The 21785-nt window shown below is 45.5% G+C and overlaps 2 protein-coding genes across 2 annotated transcripts in view; one reads left to right on the top strand and one right to left on the bottom strand.

Moving 5' to 3' along the window:
* The window catches only part of SRD5A1 (steroid 5 alpha-reductase 1), a 39484-nt gene extending 19485 nt beyond the window's left edge, over positions 1 to 19999 (bottom strand). The window contains exons 1-4 of the mRNA XM_082258834.1: positions 19525 to 19999; positions 15332 to 15498; positions 12179 to 12280; positions 10510 to 10660 (exon numbers count right to left, since the gene is read on the bottom strand). Coding sequence (XP_082114960.1) covers positions 10510 to 10660; positions 12179 to 12280; positions 15332 to 15498; positions 19525 to 19805 — 701 coding nt within the window. The 5' untranslated portion in view covers positions 19806 to 19999. The remainder of the gene's footprint in view (positions 1 to 10509; positions 10661 to 12178; positions 12281 to 15331; positions 15499 to 19524) is intronic.
* A 439-nt stretch (positions 20000 to 20438) lies between these two features.
* The window catches only part of NSUN2 (NOP2/Sun RNA methyltransferase 2), a 94729-nt gene continuing 93382 nt past the window's right edge, over positions 20439 to 21785 (top strand). Inside the window, exon 1 of the mRNA XM_082257992.1 lies at positions 20439 to 20618. Within this exon, the coding sequence (XP_082114118.1) occupies positions 20517 to 20618 (102 nt within the window). The 5' untranslated portion in view covers positions 20439 to 20516. The remainder of the gene's footprint in view (positions 20619 to 21785) is intronic.

Genomic DNA, 21785 nt, shown 5'->3' with positions numbered 1-21785 from the left:
TTCTTACAAAAATTCTATTTTCTCTTACGTCCTCTGACAGTCGCCGCCCGATGGTATTAGCCTTCACCAATGGGACTTCCCAAAGCAGTGCAGGTATGAGGGGTGGGAAAGCAATGCAACCAAATTAGAAGGTAACGCAAACAGCCGGGCCAGTAACAACCCGAGCCCACAGAAAAAAAAAAATGAACAAAACCAGAAACCGCAAACAACCCAAGAAGGGGGGGGACAGTAAAAATAATGTCCCCTTAACACAATTGCCGCACTCAAACCTTTGCGGCCAAAGGAAGCATCCGAACATGTCAAAACAGCAAGTTTGGAAAACTTGGTGAAAATGTGCACGTACGACCAAGTCCCCGAATTGCACACCTGAGCCACAGACGCCTGACGGCGAAAGGCCCAAGAGGCACTAATGGCTCGAGTAGAATGGACACCTTTACCGGGAAAGGAGGAACCTGACCCGTGATTGAATAGGCCCGAACAATCGTCTGTCTGATCCACTTAGAAATGGTCACCGCGGAGGCGGCCGATCCCTTCCGAGGTCCCTCAGGAAGAACAAATAGAGAAGCAGACTGCCGAATCGACCCCGTGGCGGACAGGTAGACCTTGACCGCCTGGACCACATCCAGAGAATGCAGGGCAAACTCCTTAGGATGCTTGGGTTGTGCACACAGCGAAGGCAACACGACATCCACATTGAGGTGGAATGAAGAAACCACCTTGGGAAGAAACTACTGATTCGGTCGCAGAACTACCTTATCTCTAGAAAGTACCAGATAAGGAGAACGGCAGGACAAGGCCGCCAATTCAGACACTCTGCAAGCCAACGTGATGGTCACCAGAAAGGCAACTTACTGTGACAACACAGACAGAGGAATCTCTCTGATGTTCTCGAAGGGAGGTTGTTGTAACACCGGCAAAACCAAATTCAGATCCCAGGGAGGCAAGAGAGCTCTCCTCGGGGGAGCCAAATGCCGCACCCCTTGAAGGAAGGTGCGGACCAAATAATGCGATGCAAAAGGCGTTGAAAAAAAGATGGCCAAGGCCGACAACTGACCCTTGACTGTAGTCAGCGCCAGATGCTGATCCATGCCCTTCTGCAGGAAGGCCAAGACCTTTGCCACCAAGAAGGAATGAGGAAGAAGACCATGCGCTTCGCACCAAGCGATATATACGCTTTTCAGGTGCGATGATAAAAATCTTCCATGAAGTGGCTTTACGAGCCTTTAAACACGGTAGGGATGACCGCCTGTGGAAGACCTCAGGACCTGGCTTTCAACAGCCATGCCGATAAAATCAGAGACTGTAAAGCAGGATGGAAGATTGGTCCTTGAGACAAATCGTCTCGCAGCGGAAGCCGCCAGGGAGGTTAGACAACCATCTGAACGATGTCCGCGTACCAGGACTGTCGAGGCGAGTCCGAGGCCACTAGAATGACTGACATCCGTTCCGACGCCAACCTGCGGAGGAACCTGGATAACAGTGGAATCGGGGAAAGGCATACAGTAGCCGATAGCAGTGCCAAGGCACCACCAACGCGTCCACGTCCGGGGTCCCCCACCAGGCGCACAGGAGTTGAAACACCTCCGGATGTAGGGACCATTCCCCTTGGTCAAAAGTCTGGCGACTCAGATAGTCCGCCTGCCAGTTTTCCACACCTGGAATGTGAACGGCCGGAGATCGCCGGTACATGCGATTCGGCCCAAGATAGAATCTCGGCCACTTCCTTGGCTGCCCGGGCACTCCACGTGTCCCCTTGGTGATCGATATAAGCCACAGCCGTGGCGTTGTCCATCTGTACCTGGACCGGACACCCCTGAAGCTGAGATGACCACCGAACAGACAAACTTGATCGCACGGAACTCTAAGACGTTTATCAGCAGCGAAGTATCTCCTGCCAACCACGTCCCCTGGACACAAAGTGTGCCCAGAACTCCTCCCCAGCCCGACAGGCTGGCATCCGTGGTGCACTGGACGAATCAATGAAATCCTCCTTTCCAAAGGACTGAGGCATCCCGGGCCAACCGGCCAGAATCTCCGCTTGCACAGTCCTGGTGTGAAATTGAGCAAACGGAACTGCTTCGAAGGCCGAGACCATCAGACCCAGAACCCGCACGCAGGTCCGCAAAGATGAGAGATCGTTGAGCTGGAGAGCTCTGATCTCCTCCCGCAGAGTCCCGAGTTCGTCCTCCAGGAGGAAGACCCAAGTTTGAGCAGAGTCCAGGACCATACCTAGGTACTGAAGACGAGTTGAGGGAGTCAGTGATGACTCCTGAAAATGGATGGTTCATCCGAACTCCTGTAACGTCTGAACTGTCACGGTCAGAACGCTCACCAAGGTCACACATGAGTTTGACCATAACAAAAAGGTCATCCAGGTAACCGAGGGCCGCAATGCCTCGTAAACGCAGTAAAGCTAGCACTGGAGCCCCCACCTTGGTAAAAACCCTGGGAGCCGAAGCGAGACCGAAACACCACCACGAACTGGGAGTGCTCCCCAGCCACCACGAATCGGAGGTATCTCTGATGATCCTCAAAAATAGGGATGTGTAGATACGAATCCCTTAAGTCGAAGGAAGCCAGGAAGTCCCCAGGCCTCAATGATGCCACCACCGCCCGGATGGATTCCATCCTGAAATTCTGTACCCGCACAAAGCGTTTCAGAGACTTAAAATCCAGAATTGGACGTACTTTGCCCTCTTTCCTGGGCACCGTGAACAGGTCGGAGTAAAACCCGTAAAGCCTTCCCCGTGAAGGAACGGGTACAATGACTCCTTGGGCAAGCATATCGTGCACTGCCCCCATTCGGGGGACAGCTGGAGATTGGACAGGAAGAACCTGTCTGCAGGGCGAGATCAGAACCCGATCTTGTACCCTGAAGTAATCAGTTTGTGAACCCACCTGTCCTGAATGCCGGACAACCAGGGTTCCTGAAAGCAATGCAGACGTCCACCCCACCCCGACAATGGGTGAGGGCGTCCCTTCAGGAAGAGGTGGACTGGGCCGCCGAGCCAGATTGACCGTCCTTTGGCTTACCCGACCACGGCTTCTTATGGCCACCGGGAAGTCGGAAGGGTTTACCCTTCTCCTGCGTCCCAAAGGCAGGAAAGCAATTATGTTGAGCCTCGAAGGGGGGCCCCCTCCGCGTGCGGGGGTACTTACCCTTGGTGACCTTGGGCAACAGAGTACTCATACCTCCTGTGAGCCCCTTAATTAACTCATCTAGAGTTTCTCCAAAAAGACGACCCCCCCTCATAGGGGACCTCAGACACTGTCTTCTTGGACACGTGGCAGCCGACCAGCTCTTTAACCAGGTAATGCAGTGGATCGCAATCCCCACCGCCAACAACCGGGCGACCAACGGAGCCTTGTCCAAGGCCGCGTTGTACTGGAACATCGCAGTGCGGGTGAACTGATCCACCATGGCAAGGGGAGTCGGAGAGGCCGACTCTGCCACCAGAGTGCTGCGAAGCCCCTTGCACCATGTCGTGAGTGCCTGAGAGGCCATCACTGAGGCAAAACACAGGTTTTAACAGGGAACCCGCCACCAGATAAATGAGGCAGGCAAGCGATTCCACTCGCCTATCTGCCAGATCCCTGACTACCGGGGAATCCTCTACTGGCAGCAAGGTGGACTTATTCAGCCTAGACACACCGCGTAATCCCCTTCTTGGGGACACTGTCCAACGTTTGTCCACTGCCTCCAAAAACGGATAGCGGATGGAAAAAAAACGCTTAGGCACCACCAACATTTGCTAAATGTGCCGCCACCGGTCATTCACAATCTCGTGAAATTCCTCAGGGCAGGGAAAAAACCTGACCCGACTTCTGGGGTTAGCGGAACCCGAAAACGGACCGTTTACTTGACTGAGATGGCTCATCGTCAAGATTGAGAGAGTTTAATTTATGACGCCAATGAGAGCATCCATCGTAGTGCGTTCACGCGCTACAGAGGAGGAAGATTCTCCCTCCACCTTCCTCTCAGAAGTGGAGGACCGGGACCCCTCAGGGGGACCATCGTCCGTGGCAACCAATTCGGGCTCAGAGTCATGAGGACTGGGAGAGCACAGACCGTTTTTGGAGGAGTGTGCCGACATCAGCAGATTCACCTGGGACGCCAAAATCGCAAGAGCAGCAGATATGGAGGCCATGGAAGAGGATTCGGGTGTACCCGAAGCCCCCACCAGGTCTGCAGGGAAATTATCATCCAACCCCCCCCCCCATCTGCATTAACAGAAAGAGCCCCCTGTGAAAACACACTAGCCACAAGTAAAAAACGTTTTGGTTAAAAAAATGACAGAAGGATTAACAAAAATCCCCAGCCCCAGCCTGTCAGCACATTTTTTTTTTTTTTTTTTTTTTTTTTTTACACAGGAGAAAGTGTGAAGTGAAGTGACCTCACATCGCTAGAGGCCCAGCCCTCGAGCCCAGGAAAAAGGTGCCTATTGAAACTCAATGGAAAATGTCACAGGGAAAATGGCCGCTTGCCCTTACTAGGCATTTGCCCACATCCAAGATGGCGCCCGATCGGGAGCATGTGCAGAATCCTAACATGGCTGTTGTCCTCACACAGAGCTTAGAATCTGCACACCATAAAACCTGGCGGCCGCTCCAAAAAGCGGCAAAAAAAAAAAAAAAAAAAGTGTACAAACACATTCTGGCTATCATCAGGGACCCCAGGGAGACCCCTACAGCACCCCATACAGCGCCCCAGGGGGAGCAGGGAGGGCAGGAGAACCAACAACTCAGCCAGAAGAGGGATCCTACAGAGACCACCAGCCCTGCTATCCCTTAAGAGTGGGCCCACAACCCCTCAAACGTCCCCAGGGACAAGGGGGTATAAGTCCAGGAAGCAGGCACCGCTCAGATACGGGGAGACCTCCCACCCTCAGTGGGGGTGCCGTCAGCCAAGGAGGGATGCTGGCAACACGCGGGCGATCCGGGTTGAGACACTCTCAGCGAAGGCGCAGCTCCACAGGCTCGTCCCCCATTCGGAGGGGCACTGTCGTTGCGAGGCCTGGGCGTACCAGTAACTTGCGACGCTCGTTGGCAGGCTGGGACTCCATAATAGGTCTGCACGATATTGGAAAAAAAATATATTGCGATATTTTTTTTTCAACGATATTATATATTGCGATATTGAGGGACCCGTCAATCCAGCCTTTCTGACCATATAGGGTTAATGTATGTTATTGTAGGGAATGGGATTCAGTGCACACTGCAGCCTTGTACCATAGGGTTAATGTTACTGACACTGTAGGGATTGGGAAGGATGCTGGGAATGGAAATCATGAAGCATGCAGGCAGCCTTGTACATTTTAATTGCAGATACAGGGCACTGGGCAGGTCAGGGTTAATATGGTAAAATCAATTACTCAGTGACAGTGTGGACTGTGGAATCGATCAGAATATTCAGTGACAGTCTCTCATAGTGGTGGTGGTAGGAGGCTGGAGCGGTGGACTAGGAGCCGGGAAAGGATCACAGCACAGCCGCATACATTTACTCACTCGTGCACTGCAGCCCGCCCCACACGTTCAGTGAGTCTCACTCTCCGCCCTAGTTATCTCAATGGCACATTCAGGGAGCAAATCACGCCGTGAGTAGCGGCACAGCAGAACCAATCAGGTGTGCAGGCACGTGTGATTGGTTAGCTGTGCAGCTAATAACGGCGTGATTGGCTCCCTGAATGTGCCATTGAGAAAACTAGGGCAGAGAGTGAGACTCACTGAACGTGTGGGGCGGGCTGCAGTGCACGAGTGAGTCGGTGTATGCTCACCGCTGAAGTGTCCCAACTTCTCCCTGCCTAACATGGAAGTCTGTGAGTCCTCCTGTCCTCCTCCGAGTCCCTTCCCCCTGCCTATGCAAATATCGTGACCTCTGCGATATGAATATCGCCTACGGCCGCAGAACGATAGTCGATATCATATCGACTATCGTTCAGCCCTACTCCATAAGGATCTATAATACCCAGTCCGAGGCCCAGCTCTGCAGTCACTTGTAGTCCTCCAGGAAAGGAATCCCTGACTAACTAGTGATAGTGAGAGAAATAAAAATCTATTGTGTAAAGAAAAAACACATGAATTCAGAAAAAAAACAAAGAAAGCTGAGACGCACTGTCCCAGCAGAAAGACCTAACCAGCTTCTTAGCTAGGCAGCTTAAAACTGAGGTAATGTCAGATTGGGTTCAGGATAATGGCTGAGGGATGGCCCCCTAGTGGCGTGCCGAGGTATAAAAGTTTTTTTTGTATTAACCTAATAATCAATTATCTGCCTAGCCTTGCTCCTGCAAAAGGGCGCCATTACCAATTAATGGAGGCGAATACCATCGGGCGGAAACTGTCTGAGGACGTAAGAGAAAAAGGATTTTATGGTAAGTTCTTACAAAAATCCAGTTCTATCGTTCAAATCGACAGACGCAGCATGACTAGGGATGAATAGGGATGTCCCAAATCAGTATAATCATGAGGGGTGGGAAGAAAACGCAAACGGAAAGTGAACTCCCCAAAGGCTAAACTTAACCAACCAAGTAACATGGAGCTCAACAAGGAAAAACTGCTCACCCTGAAAACACAATACACCCTAAAAAAAAAGCCTGCAAAACCTTGCGGCCAAAAGGAAGCATCCGAAGATACCAACACATCTACTTTGTAGAATTTGGTAAAGGTATGCACAGACGACTAAGTTGCCGCCTTGCAAACTTGCAGCACTGACGCCTGATGGCGAAAAGCCCAAGAGGCACTCAGCGCTCTCGTACAATGCACCTTCATTGGGAAAGGAGGAACCTGACCCTTCAGTGAATTAGCCTGATTTACCAACTGCCTGATCCATCTGGATATGGTGGACGCAGTCAATCCCTTAAGAGATCCTTCGGTAAGGATAAAAAGAGTGTCTGATTTTCTAAAAGACTCAGTGGTCTCCAGATAGACCCTGATCGCCCAAACCACATCCAAAGAGTGCAAATTCCTTAGAATGTTTGGGCTTAGGGCAGAATGAAGGCATTAAAATGTCTTCATTCAGCTCAAAATCAGAAACAAACTTAGGAAGAAATGACTGATTAGGTCGAAGTACCACTTTATCCCTGTGCATCACCAGATAAGGTGAGGGGCAGGACAACGCCGCCAGTTCAGATACTCGGCGAGTGGAAGTGATAGCCACCAAGCAGGCATCCTTCTGGGACAGCGAAAGCAGAGAAATCTCCTGAATGTTCTCAAAAGGAGGCTTTTGAAGAACAGATAAAACCAGATTGAGGTCCCACGGAGGTAGCGGGGACCTTCTCGGAGGAGCCATATGGCACACTCCCTGTATAAAAAGGTACGAATCAAAGCATGCGTAGCTAACGGGCGTTGGATATATATAGCCAATGCCGACACTTGGCCTTTGATAGTGCCCAAAGCCAACCGTTGTTGACCCTAGCTATTGAAAACAAGCGAGGGTGCAGTTTCAGTGATTCACACCATGAAATATAGGATTTCCACGTATGATGATATATCTTCCTAGAAGTCGACTTCCTAGCCTTTAACAGTGTAGGAATCACAGAGTCCGGAATCCCTTCCACCTCTATCCTGTGCAGAAGCCTCGGCAGGAGTTTAAAGGAAGGAAAGGCATAAATTAGCCGATTTGAAAAACCACACCACAGCTCATGGAAATAATTCAAAATGTGACAAATGTTACCACAAAAAAACTAGTCAAAATTTAAATAAATAGAAATTGGACCATGTGACCATTTAAAATAAAATAAATCCATAATATCCAAACAAAAAGTTCAAACAAGTGAGGATAATAAGAATCCTTATACAAGCAAGTGTCCAGTGAAAATTTATGAAAAATATTCACAAAAAATGAATAGAAGAAATAAGCAAGTGTTCAGTGAAAGTTTGTGGAATTTGCTCCTCAATTCAAAATTTCCAGGTGACTCATGTGCAAAATAAGTGTGTTTCACGCCTCCCTAAGTAAGATTCACATACCAGACAATGTGGACCCCTGGACAGTACAACAATATAACAACAATTATAGACCTCTCCTTTCTTTGTAATTTGGCAAACTTACAGAATCTGCAGGGGATCAAATTATTATCCCCACTAAATCTATTATTTTTTTAGCACATCAAAGTCATTGTTTAACCTCTCATTATCAGGGTTTGCAATTCAATAATCCATTAAAGTAACCTAATTTTATTACTATCTCTCCAATGCCTTTTAAATTTCTCGATCCCCAAAAATTAAGACCCTTTGGATCCTTGTTATGGGCTACACATTTAAAAAATAAGAGTATATTGTATGCATGTTCTTGAAAACGTATTGCTCTTTCGTTTCGTATGACTGATAAACTGAAGCCCACATGGACATTGTATACAATACACAACTCCCTCTGTATTACATGTAATACAATCTAACGGAATATGTTCTCTCGGTCACACTGGACTGAAAGGACTTTCTTCGTTTTTACATTATTCCTCACTTTGGTAAAGCCATAGCACCTACCACAGGCATAAAAATTATTACCATTCATTCAACTGGTGGATCTAGAACAGTCTCCACTATGTGGTTGTGTATTGTAGGAGCTTTTCTACAAAAGAATTTGGGTTTCTCTGGTAATATACTCCCAAGGTGTTTCTGACACTTGTTGCTTACAAGTTAAAGTCAGGATTTTTTGCTAGAAAATTACTTAGAATCCCCAAATTATATATATATATATATATATATATATATATATTTTAGCAAAGACTGGAGAATAAAATGGTGGTCGTTGCAATATTTTATGTCATGTTGTATTTGCCCAGCGGTCTTTTAAACCCATTGTTTTTTGGAAAAAATACACTTGACTGAAATAAAAAAATAAAAAAACTAAAAAGAGTAAAGTTAGCCCACTTTTTTGTATATTGAGAAAGAGGATGTCACACTGAGTAAACAGATACTAAACATGCTACGGTTTTAAATTGCGCACACTCGTGGAATGGCGGCAAACTACGGTACTATAAACTCTCCACAGACGCATTAAACAAAAAATTTTAACGGTTGCTAGTTTAGAGTTAGAGGAGGTCTTTTGCTAGAATTATTGCTCTCACTCTGATGATCACGGCGATACCTCCAACGTGATTTAATAACACAGTTTACATTTGCAGGCGTGACTTATGTATGCGTTTTATTTGGTGTTTAAGCATGCTGGGACCCCAAATCCTTCCTGTGCACTTAAAAAGTATTCAAAAAACGCAAAAAAAAATAACTCGGCTTTTCTGAATTTTTTTTTTTTTAGATTGGCACCATTGGCAGCCCCTCACACTCCTTGTAATAAAGGGAGAGTGGCTGCTGAGCCGCATCGGTTGTTATTACTAGAAAGCAGTCTGCAGACTCTACAAAAACGTATTGGTGTGATGCCTCTAGCTGCACGTATCACCCAGGTGCAACCACTTCTTCAAACCGACATACAGGTACGTCGGTTTGTGGGAAGTGGTTAAAGTGTTACTAAACCCACAACAGTAAAATCAGTCTACATATGCAGTCAAGCATGCTTGTTATACTTACTGTGAAACCCAAGGGGTTAATCCACTGCATTGTATAAAAAGGCTGAATAATCCTGTCTCCTCTGTTCCTCCCCTTCTTCCACTGTCCCCAATGCATATCCTAATAGAACAGAGTCAGGGGACAAGCTGCACATGCTCAGTTTGGGATGTATTGCTAGGAGAGTGTTTGTTTTTCTTGGGGGGGGGGGGGGTGCATGTGATCAGCACAGGGCCAATCAGCACTGTCCAGAGAGGGTCAGGGGTCCTGCAGCTTCATAGGGCAGCCAGGTGAGAATGAAAATTCCTCCTACAAGCTATAACCAGACACTGATAGAAGTCACAAGACTGCTCTAAATTATGAAAACAAAAAACAAGGCATTTATCAGTTTATATTTCCTAATACTGGGTTTAGTAACACTTTAATTAGGTTTTCCACTTTATGTTTTCTATTGTAGTCAAAGACTACCGCTAATGCGTAATCTTTATTCCCACTTCTCTTCTGTTGGGGACAAAGAGGGGATATGCCCCAAAGCACAAGGCTCTGTGAGGTATGGAAGCAACCTATGATTTAGTCTGTCAGAGGGATGTCTGTACACCTTTCCTCCGAGCCCCGTAATGGATTGGCAGATGCCGGGAGCCAAAGTGCTCCGCCTTGTAAACTTGCAGATTATTAGTGCAGAAGGATTCTGTTGGTGTTTACCAGGATGTTGTCTGACCAGGACTATAGCCATAGATATACGGCAGGCTGTGAAAAGTGTACAAATTCACTGGGGTGAGGCCTAAAAGAGTTTTTCTATCTAGATGAAAATAAAAATGTAGTACTGTATAGCACATAAAGCTGATACCACCTTCATCCTTGCATCACTAAGTATGTAGATTCTGACTTACCTGGCTGCATATTGGTTTCAGGTCAGTGACCGACTTAGAGACTGAAGGATGAGAACGACATCCCATATGTTGTACCTTTGTAAGCAAGTATTCATTTAACCAGTTTTAGTAATGCGGTACTTACTGATGATGCTGCTGTGCACGGGATAAGAGAACCAGCAATGTGAATATGGCAAACACAGCTCCAGGTGTTGACCAGCCAGCAATTGCAAATCCTGACCATTCAACAATTTCACCAAAAAAATTTGCTCCCGAAACATAATCAAACAATCCGCCTATGAAATAAAAGGGCAAATATGTATACTAAATAATGATCATATAATTTATGCCACAAACCCAACCCATCTGCGACCCCCCCCCCCCCCCCCAACACAACTTAAAGTTAACATTAATTTATGCAACTGTGATTAGATAAATACATGGTCAGTAATCTAGTGCCACTAATTAACTTTCATTATTCTTCTAATGATCTTACAGGTTAATAGGTAAACATTGAATGGCTATGGATTAAAGTACTAATCAGCAGGAAATGTCAGGTATGCAGATCAGAAATGTTTGATTTCAAATTATACATACTGGTTCTGGGGTCCCATCAGAAGGAGGTCAACAATGACAGCCAATGGATTTTTATCTAGAGGGAAGAGACTGCTCTGCATGGCAGTCATATTTGTGGATCACTGCCACTTAAGGAAACTTCTAAATTATTATTCAGCAAAGATATCATGGACTCTTTGGAACCTACAGTAGTGGGCTTATGTTGGACACTAACTGAGATCTTTTTAGGGTAAGGCAACTATTTTAATATCTGACAACTATACTGGTTTCTAGATATTAATAGGGTGACAGTTAGATCATATTTAAATATAAAGGATCATTTATTGGGGCTTACAGGACAATTCAGAACATGGTACAGATTTAGGTTACCCTGTTATTTAGGGATAAAGTGGGAAAGCTATACTTGGCATTGAATTGTGAGTGGCAGTCAAGTATTTTGCATCCATCAAGACTGCTGTTAGAGAATACTAAGGGCATTCAGGAGAGGAGCAGGAAATGGGAAAAGAAGAATAGATCACAGAACCAATTTTCCTTCCATCTTGACCAGCGCCACCGCCCCCCCCAGCCTCCACTTCAGACAACAGAGGTAACCATCCCGTGTAAACTTAGCTCCTGCCTCTGGTGGCCATTTCCCCATTTTGCGCTACATGAACTCCGCAGCATGAAATCTAGTGTTTAAAGTTTCTATATTTCTTTATTTTTGTATTCACCATAAGGCTACGTTCACATGTGTGCGTAGCGGATCGTGGGCAGAATCACCGCGATTCGGAAATCATTGCAAATCGCGGGACGCCTGTGCGTTGCACATGATTTGCAATGGCACCCCAAACGCTGTGCGAGGTTGCCACGATTTCCACCTGCCGAATCGCGTGACGCATGACACCCCAAAGAAGCTCTTGCACCTTTATTGGGTGTCATGCGTCCCGCGATTTTGTTTGAGCAATGTTACTGCGATTCGGCAGGCGGAAATCGTGGCAACATCGCACAGCACTTGGGGTGCCATTGCAAATCACAGGCAACGCACAGGCGTCCCACGATTTGCAATGATTTCCGGATCGCGGGCAGAATCGCGGTGATTCTGCCCGCGATCCGCTATGCCCACATGTGAACGTAGCCTAAAGAAAACATTTCTATAGGGCAGGGTTTTATTTTTTTTTTTTAAATATACTGTGCCTTTAGGCACTCAATTGTATTTAAAAGAAAAAAAAAAAACATACCAACCTTGAGTGGCTACTTACCTTGGGGTATTTTGTAGCCCGACTCCCCAGGTTTCCTCAAATTTCGTAGTATGTGGTCAGAATGAATATTGATAGACATTCCGCACAAAAACAGTGCCACACCTTAAAAAAAAAAAAAAAAAAAAGTACACATTTATTTATCACGTATCTGAAGAAATTCATAGTCCTAAAAGGGTATTCTTATTCTGTAACATTTTTGGAAATCCAATTCAATTACAGTATTCATTTTCAATTTTGTTTCAATTCTAAACCCAACTCAATGAATTTTAACTACGATTTATATACCAGTAGCAAATCAAGTTGAGGCGGTTTCAATTAATTCCTAATCAATTGCAATTGATCTTTTAATGCATTAAATCTATTTTTAGCCATAAAATTTATTGAGCTTTGGCGGTCAGTCAAAATTTGTTGTTCGTAAATTGTCCAGGCGTTTTCTAATCATTTTTGAATGTATTAGCAATCTACTGTAAAGCTTTGAAAGTGACAGAAATTGCTACAAGCATGGTGAGCAGTGGCCTTAGCTGTGATCTTTCCCTGCCACATCAGGTATGTCAGCTTAGTGTCTGGCTGTAAAGACCTTTTTTGTTTTCTTGAGGTTGAAGCCTTTTTTTGTTTTCTTGAGGTTGAAAGAAAAAAAAAAAAAATTAATCGCTTGGTTCCCTTAAACCAAACATTGCTGATGGAGGAACGCCTCCCGCACAGCCAATGTGTTCTCCAGATGGGAGGTAGCCATACCTGCCAGGAGAACGCAGCAATTATTGCTAGTGGCTTTAAGAGCCGCTAGCATTATTTGCATGTTAATTCCGGCAGGCTGGTTGTACCAAAAGTTGATCGTTTGATCAACTTGGGTACATTTAGCTTGTATATATATGGTTAGAATTTCAGCGGGTTTCTGCAGTTTCGGAGATTCAAACAGCTTATGGCCGGCTTAAGCAACAGAAAGGATGGCCTTATTGCCCATAATATTTGTTCTGACTTGAAGAGTAAAAATAAAGACCTAAAAATCAAGTAATATGCTGCGCTATTATAAAAATTCAACAGTAGTTATCTAAATTATTACAAATTTCCCACAGGTGACTTGGTCCACTCTAACCAGTTCTGGACCAGAAGGAATTTCCCCCTTAATGACCAGGCTATTTTTTTGCGATTCAGCACTGCGATACTTCAACGGAAAATTGTGCGACACTGTACCCCCCAAAAAAACAAACAAAAAAAAAAAACAATTTTTTTTTTTTTTTGCGGGGGGGGGGGGGGATTATGTACAGCAGAATGTGAAAAATAAAGTAAAAATCAACATTTTTCATCTCTTTAGGCCAATTAGTATTCTGCTTCATTTTTTTTCTAATTTACCGAAGATATATTGCAGTAAGCGTATTTTGATTGGTTTGCACAAAAGTTATCACGTCTACAAACTAGGGGAAAGATTGAGGTCATTTTTATTTATTTTTTTACTAGTATTGGCGGCGATCTGCAATTTTTAGCGGGACTGTGAAGGCGGCGGACAGATCGGACCCCTGACATTTGACACTTTTGGGGGGACCAGTGACATTACGACACTAATCAGTGCTAAAAATATGCATGGTTACTGTAATAATGACAGTGACAGGGAAGGGGTTAACCTAGGGGTGATCAAAGGGTTAATTGTGAGCCTAGGGGAGTGTTTTCTAACTGTATGGGGGGATGGGCTTGTGAAATGACCACAGAGACCTGTGATCCTGTTTACAACAGCTGATCGTCATCTCTCAGCAGGGAGCGATCACGGGTGCCGCCGGTGGCGCGCTCCCCCCCCCCCCAGCACCACGCGCGCGACCGACATAGGGCTACGTCTTTTCGCGCAGCTGAGCCAGCCTGCCACAGTAAAACTGCAGCGGGCGGTTGGCAAGTGGTTAAAGTACAAATCAAGCCAAAAGTATCTTCATTTTGTATAGATGACTTTGGAAGAGTAAATACTTCTGTAAGTTTTTAATTGATGTCCATGGCCTTGTTGGAGAGATTTCACCTCACTTCCTGTCTCATTGACAGACTGACAGTAGGATAAGAAATGTGGGTAACAGCTGTCATTGGGACAGAAAGACACAGGAAATAATATTAACCGGACCAGTTTAAATATTAACCTGACAGAAAGATCAAGCTCTTTCCAGTTTTACAATAAAATAACCCGAAAGCAAACATGTATATATTGCAGCTTACCAATTCTTAAATGCGATGGCTACATTAGTTTCCTCTTTTAGGCTCTCTTTCTTCTAATTTTATCTGGCAATCCAGCCAGTAAGTCTGTTTTTCAACAGAAAAAGCTCTTTTGCAGTTACAGGGAGCAGACAAACCATTTACAACTGACAGAGGTATCTAAAATTGACTATCAAGTACATTGTATTACTGGAGTTGGGTTTCAATTTGTTAGTGTATCTAAATCTGGTAGTCCATCTAACCCTTTTCTTCTCCCCCCTCACCCCCGACAATGCTGCGGTCCAATGTTGCCCCCTGTAATCCTTCATTCAAAATGGGGGCACTCTACAGGAGGAGATGTGTTACTGGCCAGATAAAAAAACAGGAAAAAAGCCTAAAAAAAAAAAAAAACCAAATCAAGACAACCAACATAGCCACCACATTCTAATGATCAGTAAGCTGCAATATATAACATTTTTGGTTTTGTTTAACACCACTTTAATCCACAAAAGCAGGCACTTAACAGTTAGGCCCCTTTTACAAAGGACAGAATCCATCCAAGCAGATCTGCCTGCTCAGTGGGGGATCTCTCCATTGATACCCGCTGAGCAGGCCAATGACAGATGACAGGACACAGCCCGCTGCTCTATGGGGCGGTCCAATGGAAACGGACTGCATGTCCATTTCGATCTGATCCGATGGACGGATGGTGAACGTATCCCCATCTGTCAATTTTTTTGCGGATTTTATCGGACCGGATGCCAGCGAGTGTCCGTCACGGCATGGAGCACAATGGGTGGTCTGATCTGGTCCACCTGAAAAAACAGGCAGGTGGACCCGATCGGTCTGCTGGTGTAAAAGGGGCCTTACACTGTTGCTCAAAAGCAGCAAAATCTTAGTGTATAAAGCAAGCTCATAAAAATATATGTTCTACTGATGTGTACTTTGTGCACTATTTGGTTTTTATTCAAACAGAAAAATCTTTACCTGCAATAAATCGTGGGTCATGTATCCAGCCAGAGGGGAAAGTAGCATACTTGCACAAGTAACTGCTTTGTAAGTATCCATTATAACAACAGAAAATGAATGCAAGAGCAAAGGAAAGGAGCGGTGTAGGCTTTCCTCCACGAATCAAAAACGGAAAAACGAGTGTCCTGTGAAAACACGATCAGACATGTAAATCCTTCAACATCTGCTGCCCTGGAAAGATTCCAAGCCTTCAGCTTCAAGTTTGCAGAATAGCAAGTACTGCAAACATATGTTATGGTATGTACAGCAGTTTTTACCAACAGTGGAAAATGGCATCTATTTTTTTTTCTCTCCCCCCCCCCCCCCATTTGTAGATGGAAGAAAAAAAGTCTATAGAAGAACATCCAAGAGGTATGATGAATATGATCAGGATTAGCTGTAATAGACCAGGTATTAAAGTAAAATGTATTTTAGTCTTACAAATTTCTAGAAATCTTCCAGGACAGCAACTTGAGAGTTGATTTGTTCTACTTTCTAGAAGCAGACAGATATAGGATTGTATGGTTGGGTTTTCTTTTTTTGTTTTTTATTGGTTGAGCTAAATGGACTTGTGTCTTTTTTCAACCTAACCATGTAACTATGTCTGATCATTGGAGAAGAGCAGGCTGAGTTCCCAGCGGTGTTATTTTCGTTGACTAAAATAAGACTAAAACTAAAATGACATGTTATTTAAAAGACTAGGCTAGGACAAAAACTAAACCAAAAATTTACATAACAATTAACACTACTCTGCTGGCAATTTCTAAATCTGCAACACAATTCCATCCAGAGCCTGTAATAGCTGTGACGGTACTAACCGTCACTATGAGTGAAAGACAGATAGTTAATGGTTTGGATTGCTTCAATATTTGTCAGCAATATCTTTATATAGAAATATGAAGATTTAATACCACCTTACACAGTGTATTCCATGCTTGTCTGTGAGAGAGAGATAAACAGACTGTCATTCACAGACTTCCCTATTGTTTGTGTATTGGGAGGGAATGTGTATTGTGTTAAAGTTTACCTCTCATTGTTAAATGTTAATGTCCTCACATTGTTCTGTCCAGGTGGCTAGATAATTTGTTTAGTTCCTGTATACACTTTCATCTGCATATGCTACTGTAATCAGAGGGGAGGGATTGTGTACAATGTATGGGAGTGTAAAACACTGTTTTCATTGGATTGTGAATGTCATGTCCAGTTCTCCACAAGGTCCACCTGGGCGGTAACTATATAAAAGTCTGTTTCTTGTTCAATAAAGAGTTAGTTCACCCTCAATCTAGAGTCCTGTCTCTCATTGGGGGAATCCTCTACAAGGGATTGCTATGCTTACATACTCCCTTGGATAATCACTAAGCTCTTGTAAGAGCTTGTATAAGAGCTTGTTCTGCTGCACTCTCTGGGGAAAGAGGTTCACCCAAGGGAACCTGGAGCCTTGTTGTAAGTCCAGGGTGGGTAGGAGATGGCGAGATCCCAACCAAGCTGCGGCGGTTCGTGGGGTCTGAGGCGGAGCCCTCGGGAAACACTAGGAGCATCTGTCAACGGAGGTACCTGGTCGGGTGCCGGTTGATGCATTACAATAGCAAATTAAAGTTTAACCACTTCAATACAGAGCACTTTCACCCCCTTCCTGCCCAGGCCAATTTTTAGCTTTTAGCGCTGTTGCAATTTGAATGACAATTGTGCAGTCATGCAACACTGTACCTAAACCAAATTTATGTCATTTTTTCCCCACAAATAGAGCTTTCTTTTGGTGGTATTTGATCACCGCAAAGTTTTTTCTTTTTTGCTAAACAAATAAAAAAATACCGAAAAGTTTGAGCCCCCGTTCACACTAAGGCGACCTGTGAGGCGACCTGGTCGCCTCCCATAGGGAAGCTGCGGACCCGTTCTAATAGAAGCGACACAAGTCGCTCCGACTTAGAAAAAGGGCGCGGAGCTTCTTTGGGGCGACCAGGAGGCAACCGCCATAGACTTCAATGTTATGAAGTCCGTGGCGGCCGCTCCGAGGTCGCGGCGCGGTGCGAAGTAGCGTCGCCCCTATGTGAACGGGGGCTGAAAGTTTTTTGTTTAGGTTATAAAACTTTGTAAATAAATATGTTTTTTTCCTGCATTGATGAGCACTGATCAGGCCGCACTGGCAGGAACTGATGAGGAGGCACTGATGATGAGACACCAATATGCAGCACTGATGGGCACTGATATGCAGCACTGATGGGCACTGATAGGTAGCATTGATATGCAGCACTGATGGGCACTGAAAGGCGGCACTGATGAGGAGGGCACTAACAGGCTCCCTGAGCACTGATTGCCATCCCTGGTGACCATGGGTGGGCAATCCCTGGTGGCCCTAATGGCATCCCCCCCAAGGGTCTGCACTGGTAATCAATGCTCCAATTACCAGCACAGACCTCCCGTCAGGAGAGCGGCCGATCGGCTCTACTCTACTCACGCCTGTCAGGCGCAAACTAAGGAAAGCCGATCAACAGCACTTCCTATTTACTATGTGACCAGCTGTGATTGGACACAGCTGATCACATGGTAAAGAGCCTACGTCATAGGTTCTTTACTGGAATCAGAGATGCGGGGTGTTAGAGTGACTAGGGGCACGCAGAGCAGCCTATCCCGCTGGATGTCATATGACGCCCAGCCGGGATGGGACAATCACTTTGCGGACGTCATTTTACTAAACGACGGTCGAAGTGGTTAAACATGTATTGCACCACCACATAAGCATTAGTAAGGGGTATCTACTAAGCTGCTGAAAGAGAAAAATTTAAGAAAATAGTCTTTTCTTACATTTTTTCTTAATATTTAATGTTGGTAATATATTCAGGTAATATGTGCAATGACATTACAGCCAACAGAGTTTACCTTTTTTGGGTGTTTTGTATTTTAAAATTCAGTTTGTCAAAAAGCAATATTTGTTTGTTTATACAAAACTTGGTTATATTTATAAAGACATTCTATATACAATGGCTAAAAGCCGGTTCACACTATTACGACTTGCCAGGCGACTTGGTCAGCCTGGCATGTCGCGCACCGACGGGTCCATTGAGTAGTACAGGACCGGTTCTAATAGGAGCGACACAAGTCGCTCCGACTTAGAAAAAGGGTCCTGTACTACTTTGGGGCGACCTGGAGGCGACTTGCATAGACTTCCATTATATGAAGTCCGTGCAAGTCGCGGTACACGTGACTTCACAGGCCGCCCCCTAAGTCGGAGCGACCTAGTGTGAACAGGGGCTAAATCGGTGTCTGTAGTGTATGTTCAACCCTTAACCACTTAAGCCCCAAGCCTATTTTTGACACATTTTGTTCACAAGTTAAAATCAGTATTTTTTGCTGTTAGAGTTAGAGTGTAGCTCTTTTTTTTTTTTTTAATTATTGCTCTCGCTCTGGCGATACCTCACATGTGTGGTTTGAACAGCGATTTAATTTGTGGTGCGACTTATGTATACGTTTTCTTTCATGCGCGAGCAAAAAAAAAAAAAAGTATTTATTTTTTTCCCTATTTTTTTTTTTCATTTTAGCACAGGTTTAAAAAAAAAAAAAAAAAAATCTGACACTTTTATTGCAGTCACAAGCAATGTAAACATCTCTTGTGACAGCAATATGCAGTGACAGATTTCAGCCGACTCAAACCGCACAGGAGATTTCAGCCGACTCAAACCGCACAGGAGATTTCAGCCGACTCAAACCGCACAGGAGATTTCAGCCGACTCAAACCGCACAGGAGATTTCAGCCGACTCAAACCGCAAAGGAGATTTCAGCCGACTCAAACCGCAAAGGAGATTTCAGCCGACTCAAACCGCACAGGAGATTTCAGCCGACTCAAACCGCATAGAGGACTAAAATACAACTAAAACTAAAACAGAATTTTAATCAAAAGACTATGCCTAAATCGAAATTTGCTGCCAAAATAAACACTGGTTCCCAGTATAGCTAGAGAACTGACCACACTGTGCTCTCCTGCTTAGTGTGGTCAGTTATTACCAGGGAAAGCAGAGGGACTGGCAGGGACTTCACACACAGGAAACAATACAGAGAGATCAGAATACTTTCTCATACAAGTACATAGTACAGCATGCACATATCAGGAATATGAAGTGTTGGGGTAAGTTTAGACCATACACAATGATTAGAGAATTGATAGAAGCCTCCATACCGATGAATATAGTGACAGATGAAGAGTCCCATGAGAAGCAGAGCGGGTGTCGGTAGATCAGAATGAACTGACACATAATACAAGGGCGCAACCAACGCAGGCAGCTCTTGGATGAACCAAGCCAACCTCACAGGAACCGGCGGCCCAAACGCCACACTGGCATAGCGCCCATAAGGCATACGGATACACCTCAGTAAGGCAAACGACAAAAGTCCCATCAGAACCATGAAGAGGGACAGGAAGTCCAGCAGGCGGGCCTCGTCTTTCACGAACTCAATCATGACTACTCACTACCCCGATCTCACTCCGATCTACAAGTCAGTCATACGACCCACTACCGCCATGCCATATAACCCGCCGCTACTTAGCAACATCCACTCGCCGACAAGGGGGCGGAGACCTATGTCAAAGTCCAGCTAATCCGAATGGTAGAAGGAATAGTGGGCGGTGACGTTGTCCACTCACACCAGGGAACTTTCCTGAGCCTAGTGTGGTCTCAGACGTAAGTTGGCGCGGTCGCCTCTGCTATAGTGATACATAGCATATCATATCCATGTGCCTTCCGAAAAGATAACATCTGCTCCATACCCAACTCTTACTTACGCCTCTATAAACTCTATATACTAAATATCTTTTTGCCACTAGTGCCCTTTTCAAAGATGGTGGAAGGAGATTGCGGACAGGTTGGCGAGACCTGCCCCGTGATTGGTTGGGAGCTCGAACTTCCTTTGCACGGTTTCATACGGCACCCGTAGTTTTTACGTCAGCGGTGCGGTGAAGTAGGAGTTTGGTGCGTGTACACGTGTGTTCCTGAGTGAGTGCTCCGCTACGAAGTATGCAATAGAAGGAGGAGTGCAGGCGCAGCGGCTGGGATAATACCTGTGTAATCTATATTCTCTGTGTCTTTCTGTGCTTTAGGGATCTGCAGTCTGGGGATATTCTCTGCTATAGTCACACTTTCCAGGCACTGCGTGCGAACTATCAGCGTGGGCATGGGGCGCAGGAATCGGAGGAACCGGCACAAGGATCAGCGGCCTGCAGTGCAGAGGACCCCCGCCGAGGAAGAGGAGAGGCGCCGGGCCAGAGAACAGACGGTGAGTTCTCACTGATTTACATTGACTCTATGGCTGCCATTAGTTCCAGGTGTATGTGGTACAGTCCTGACAAATGCATCTCCTTAGGCCTTCTTCACACCTGAGCGTATTTCAGCTCCTAAAACGCTCATCTCTGAAGTCTCAAAACACCCAACAAGCCTATTAATGGCCCTTGTTCACATCTAAGGCTAAGTTCACATGTAGGCGTTTTGGGGCGTTTTTCTGCTCTAGGATCCGCTCAAAAAACACCCAAGACAAATCCTATTAGGCTCCGTTCACATGTCAGCGTAGAGATCGCGGGCAGAATCACCGTGATTCTGCCCGCGATCCGGAAATCACTGCAAATCGCGGGACGTCTGTGCGTTGCCCATGATTTGCAATGGCACCCCAAATGCTATGCGATGTTGCCGCGATTTCCGCCTGCCGAATCGCGGTACCATCGCGCAAAAAAAATTGCGGGACGCATGATGCCCCAAAGAAGCTCTTGTACCTTTTTTGGGCGTCGTGCGTCCCGCGATTTTTTTTTTTTTGTGCAATGTTAACGCGATTTGGCTGGTGGAAATTGCGACATCGCATAGCGTTTGGGGTGCTATTGCAAATCACGGGCAACGCACATGCGTCCGGCGATTTGCATTGATTTCCGGATCGCGGGCAGAATCGTGGTGATTCTGCCCGCGATCGCTACGCTGACATGTAAATGTAGCCTTAATTTCAATGGCCCCTGTTCACATCTGAGCGTTTTGACATTTTAGGCTGGCTTCACACTTGAGCGTAGCGTTTTACTGCGATTTTCAGGCGTTCTTGGAGGCAGGCATTGACATCTATCAAAAACGCTGGTAATCAGCCCCAAGGCTCCGTTCACATGTAGGCATTTTGGGGGAGTTTTTCTGCTCTAGGATCAGCTCTCAAAACGTCCAACAAGACCAATCCTATTCATTTCAATGGCCCCTGTTCACATCTGAGCGTTTGAGCGTTGGGCGTTTTGCTCACAGCGTCAAAAGTACATGAGCTTCTTTTTGGGCAGATTACAGGCGTTTTCCATTGGTCTCTATTCAATCTAAATGTCTGCACAAAAAACGCCTGCAAAAACGCCTGTAAAAGCAACGCCAAGATGTGAACATAGCCAAAAAGAAGCTCATGTACTTTTTTCAGCTACAGGCATTTTGC

The sequence above is a fragment of the Pelophylax lessonae genome, assembly GCF_965119305.1.
Source record: "Pelophylax lessonae genome assembly, chromosome: 5".
Lineage (NCBI taxonomy): Eukaryota > Metazoa > Chordata > Amphibia > Anura > Ranidae > Pelophylax > Pelophylax lessonae.
The sequence above is the reverse complement of the archived record's forward strand: the minus strand, read 5'-3'. Positions and strand labels throughout refer to the sequence as shown.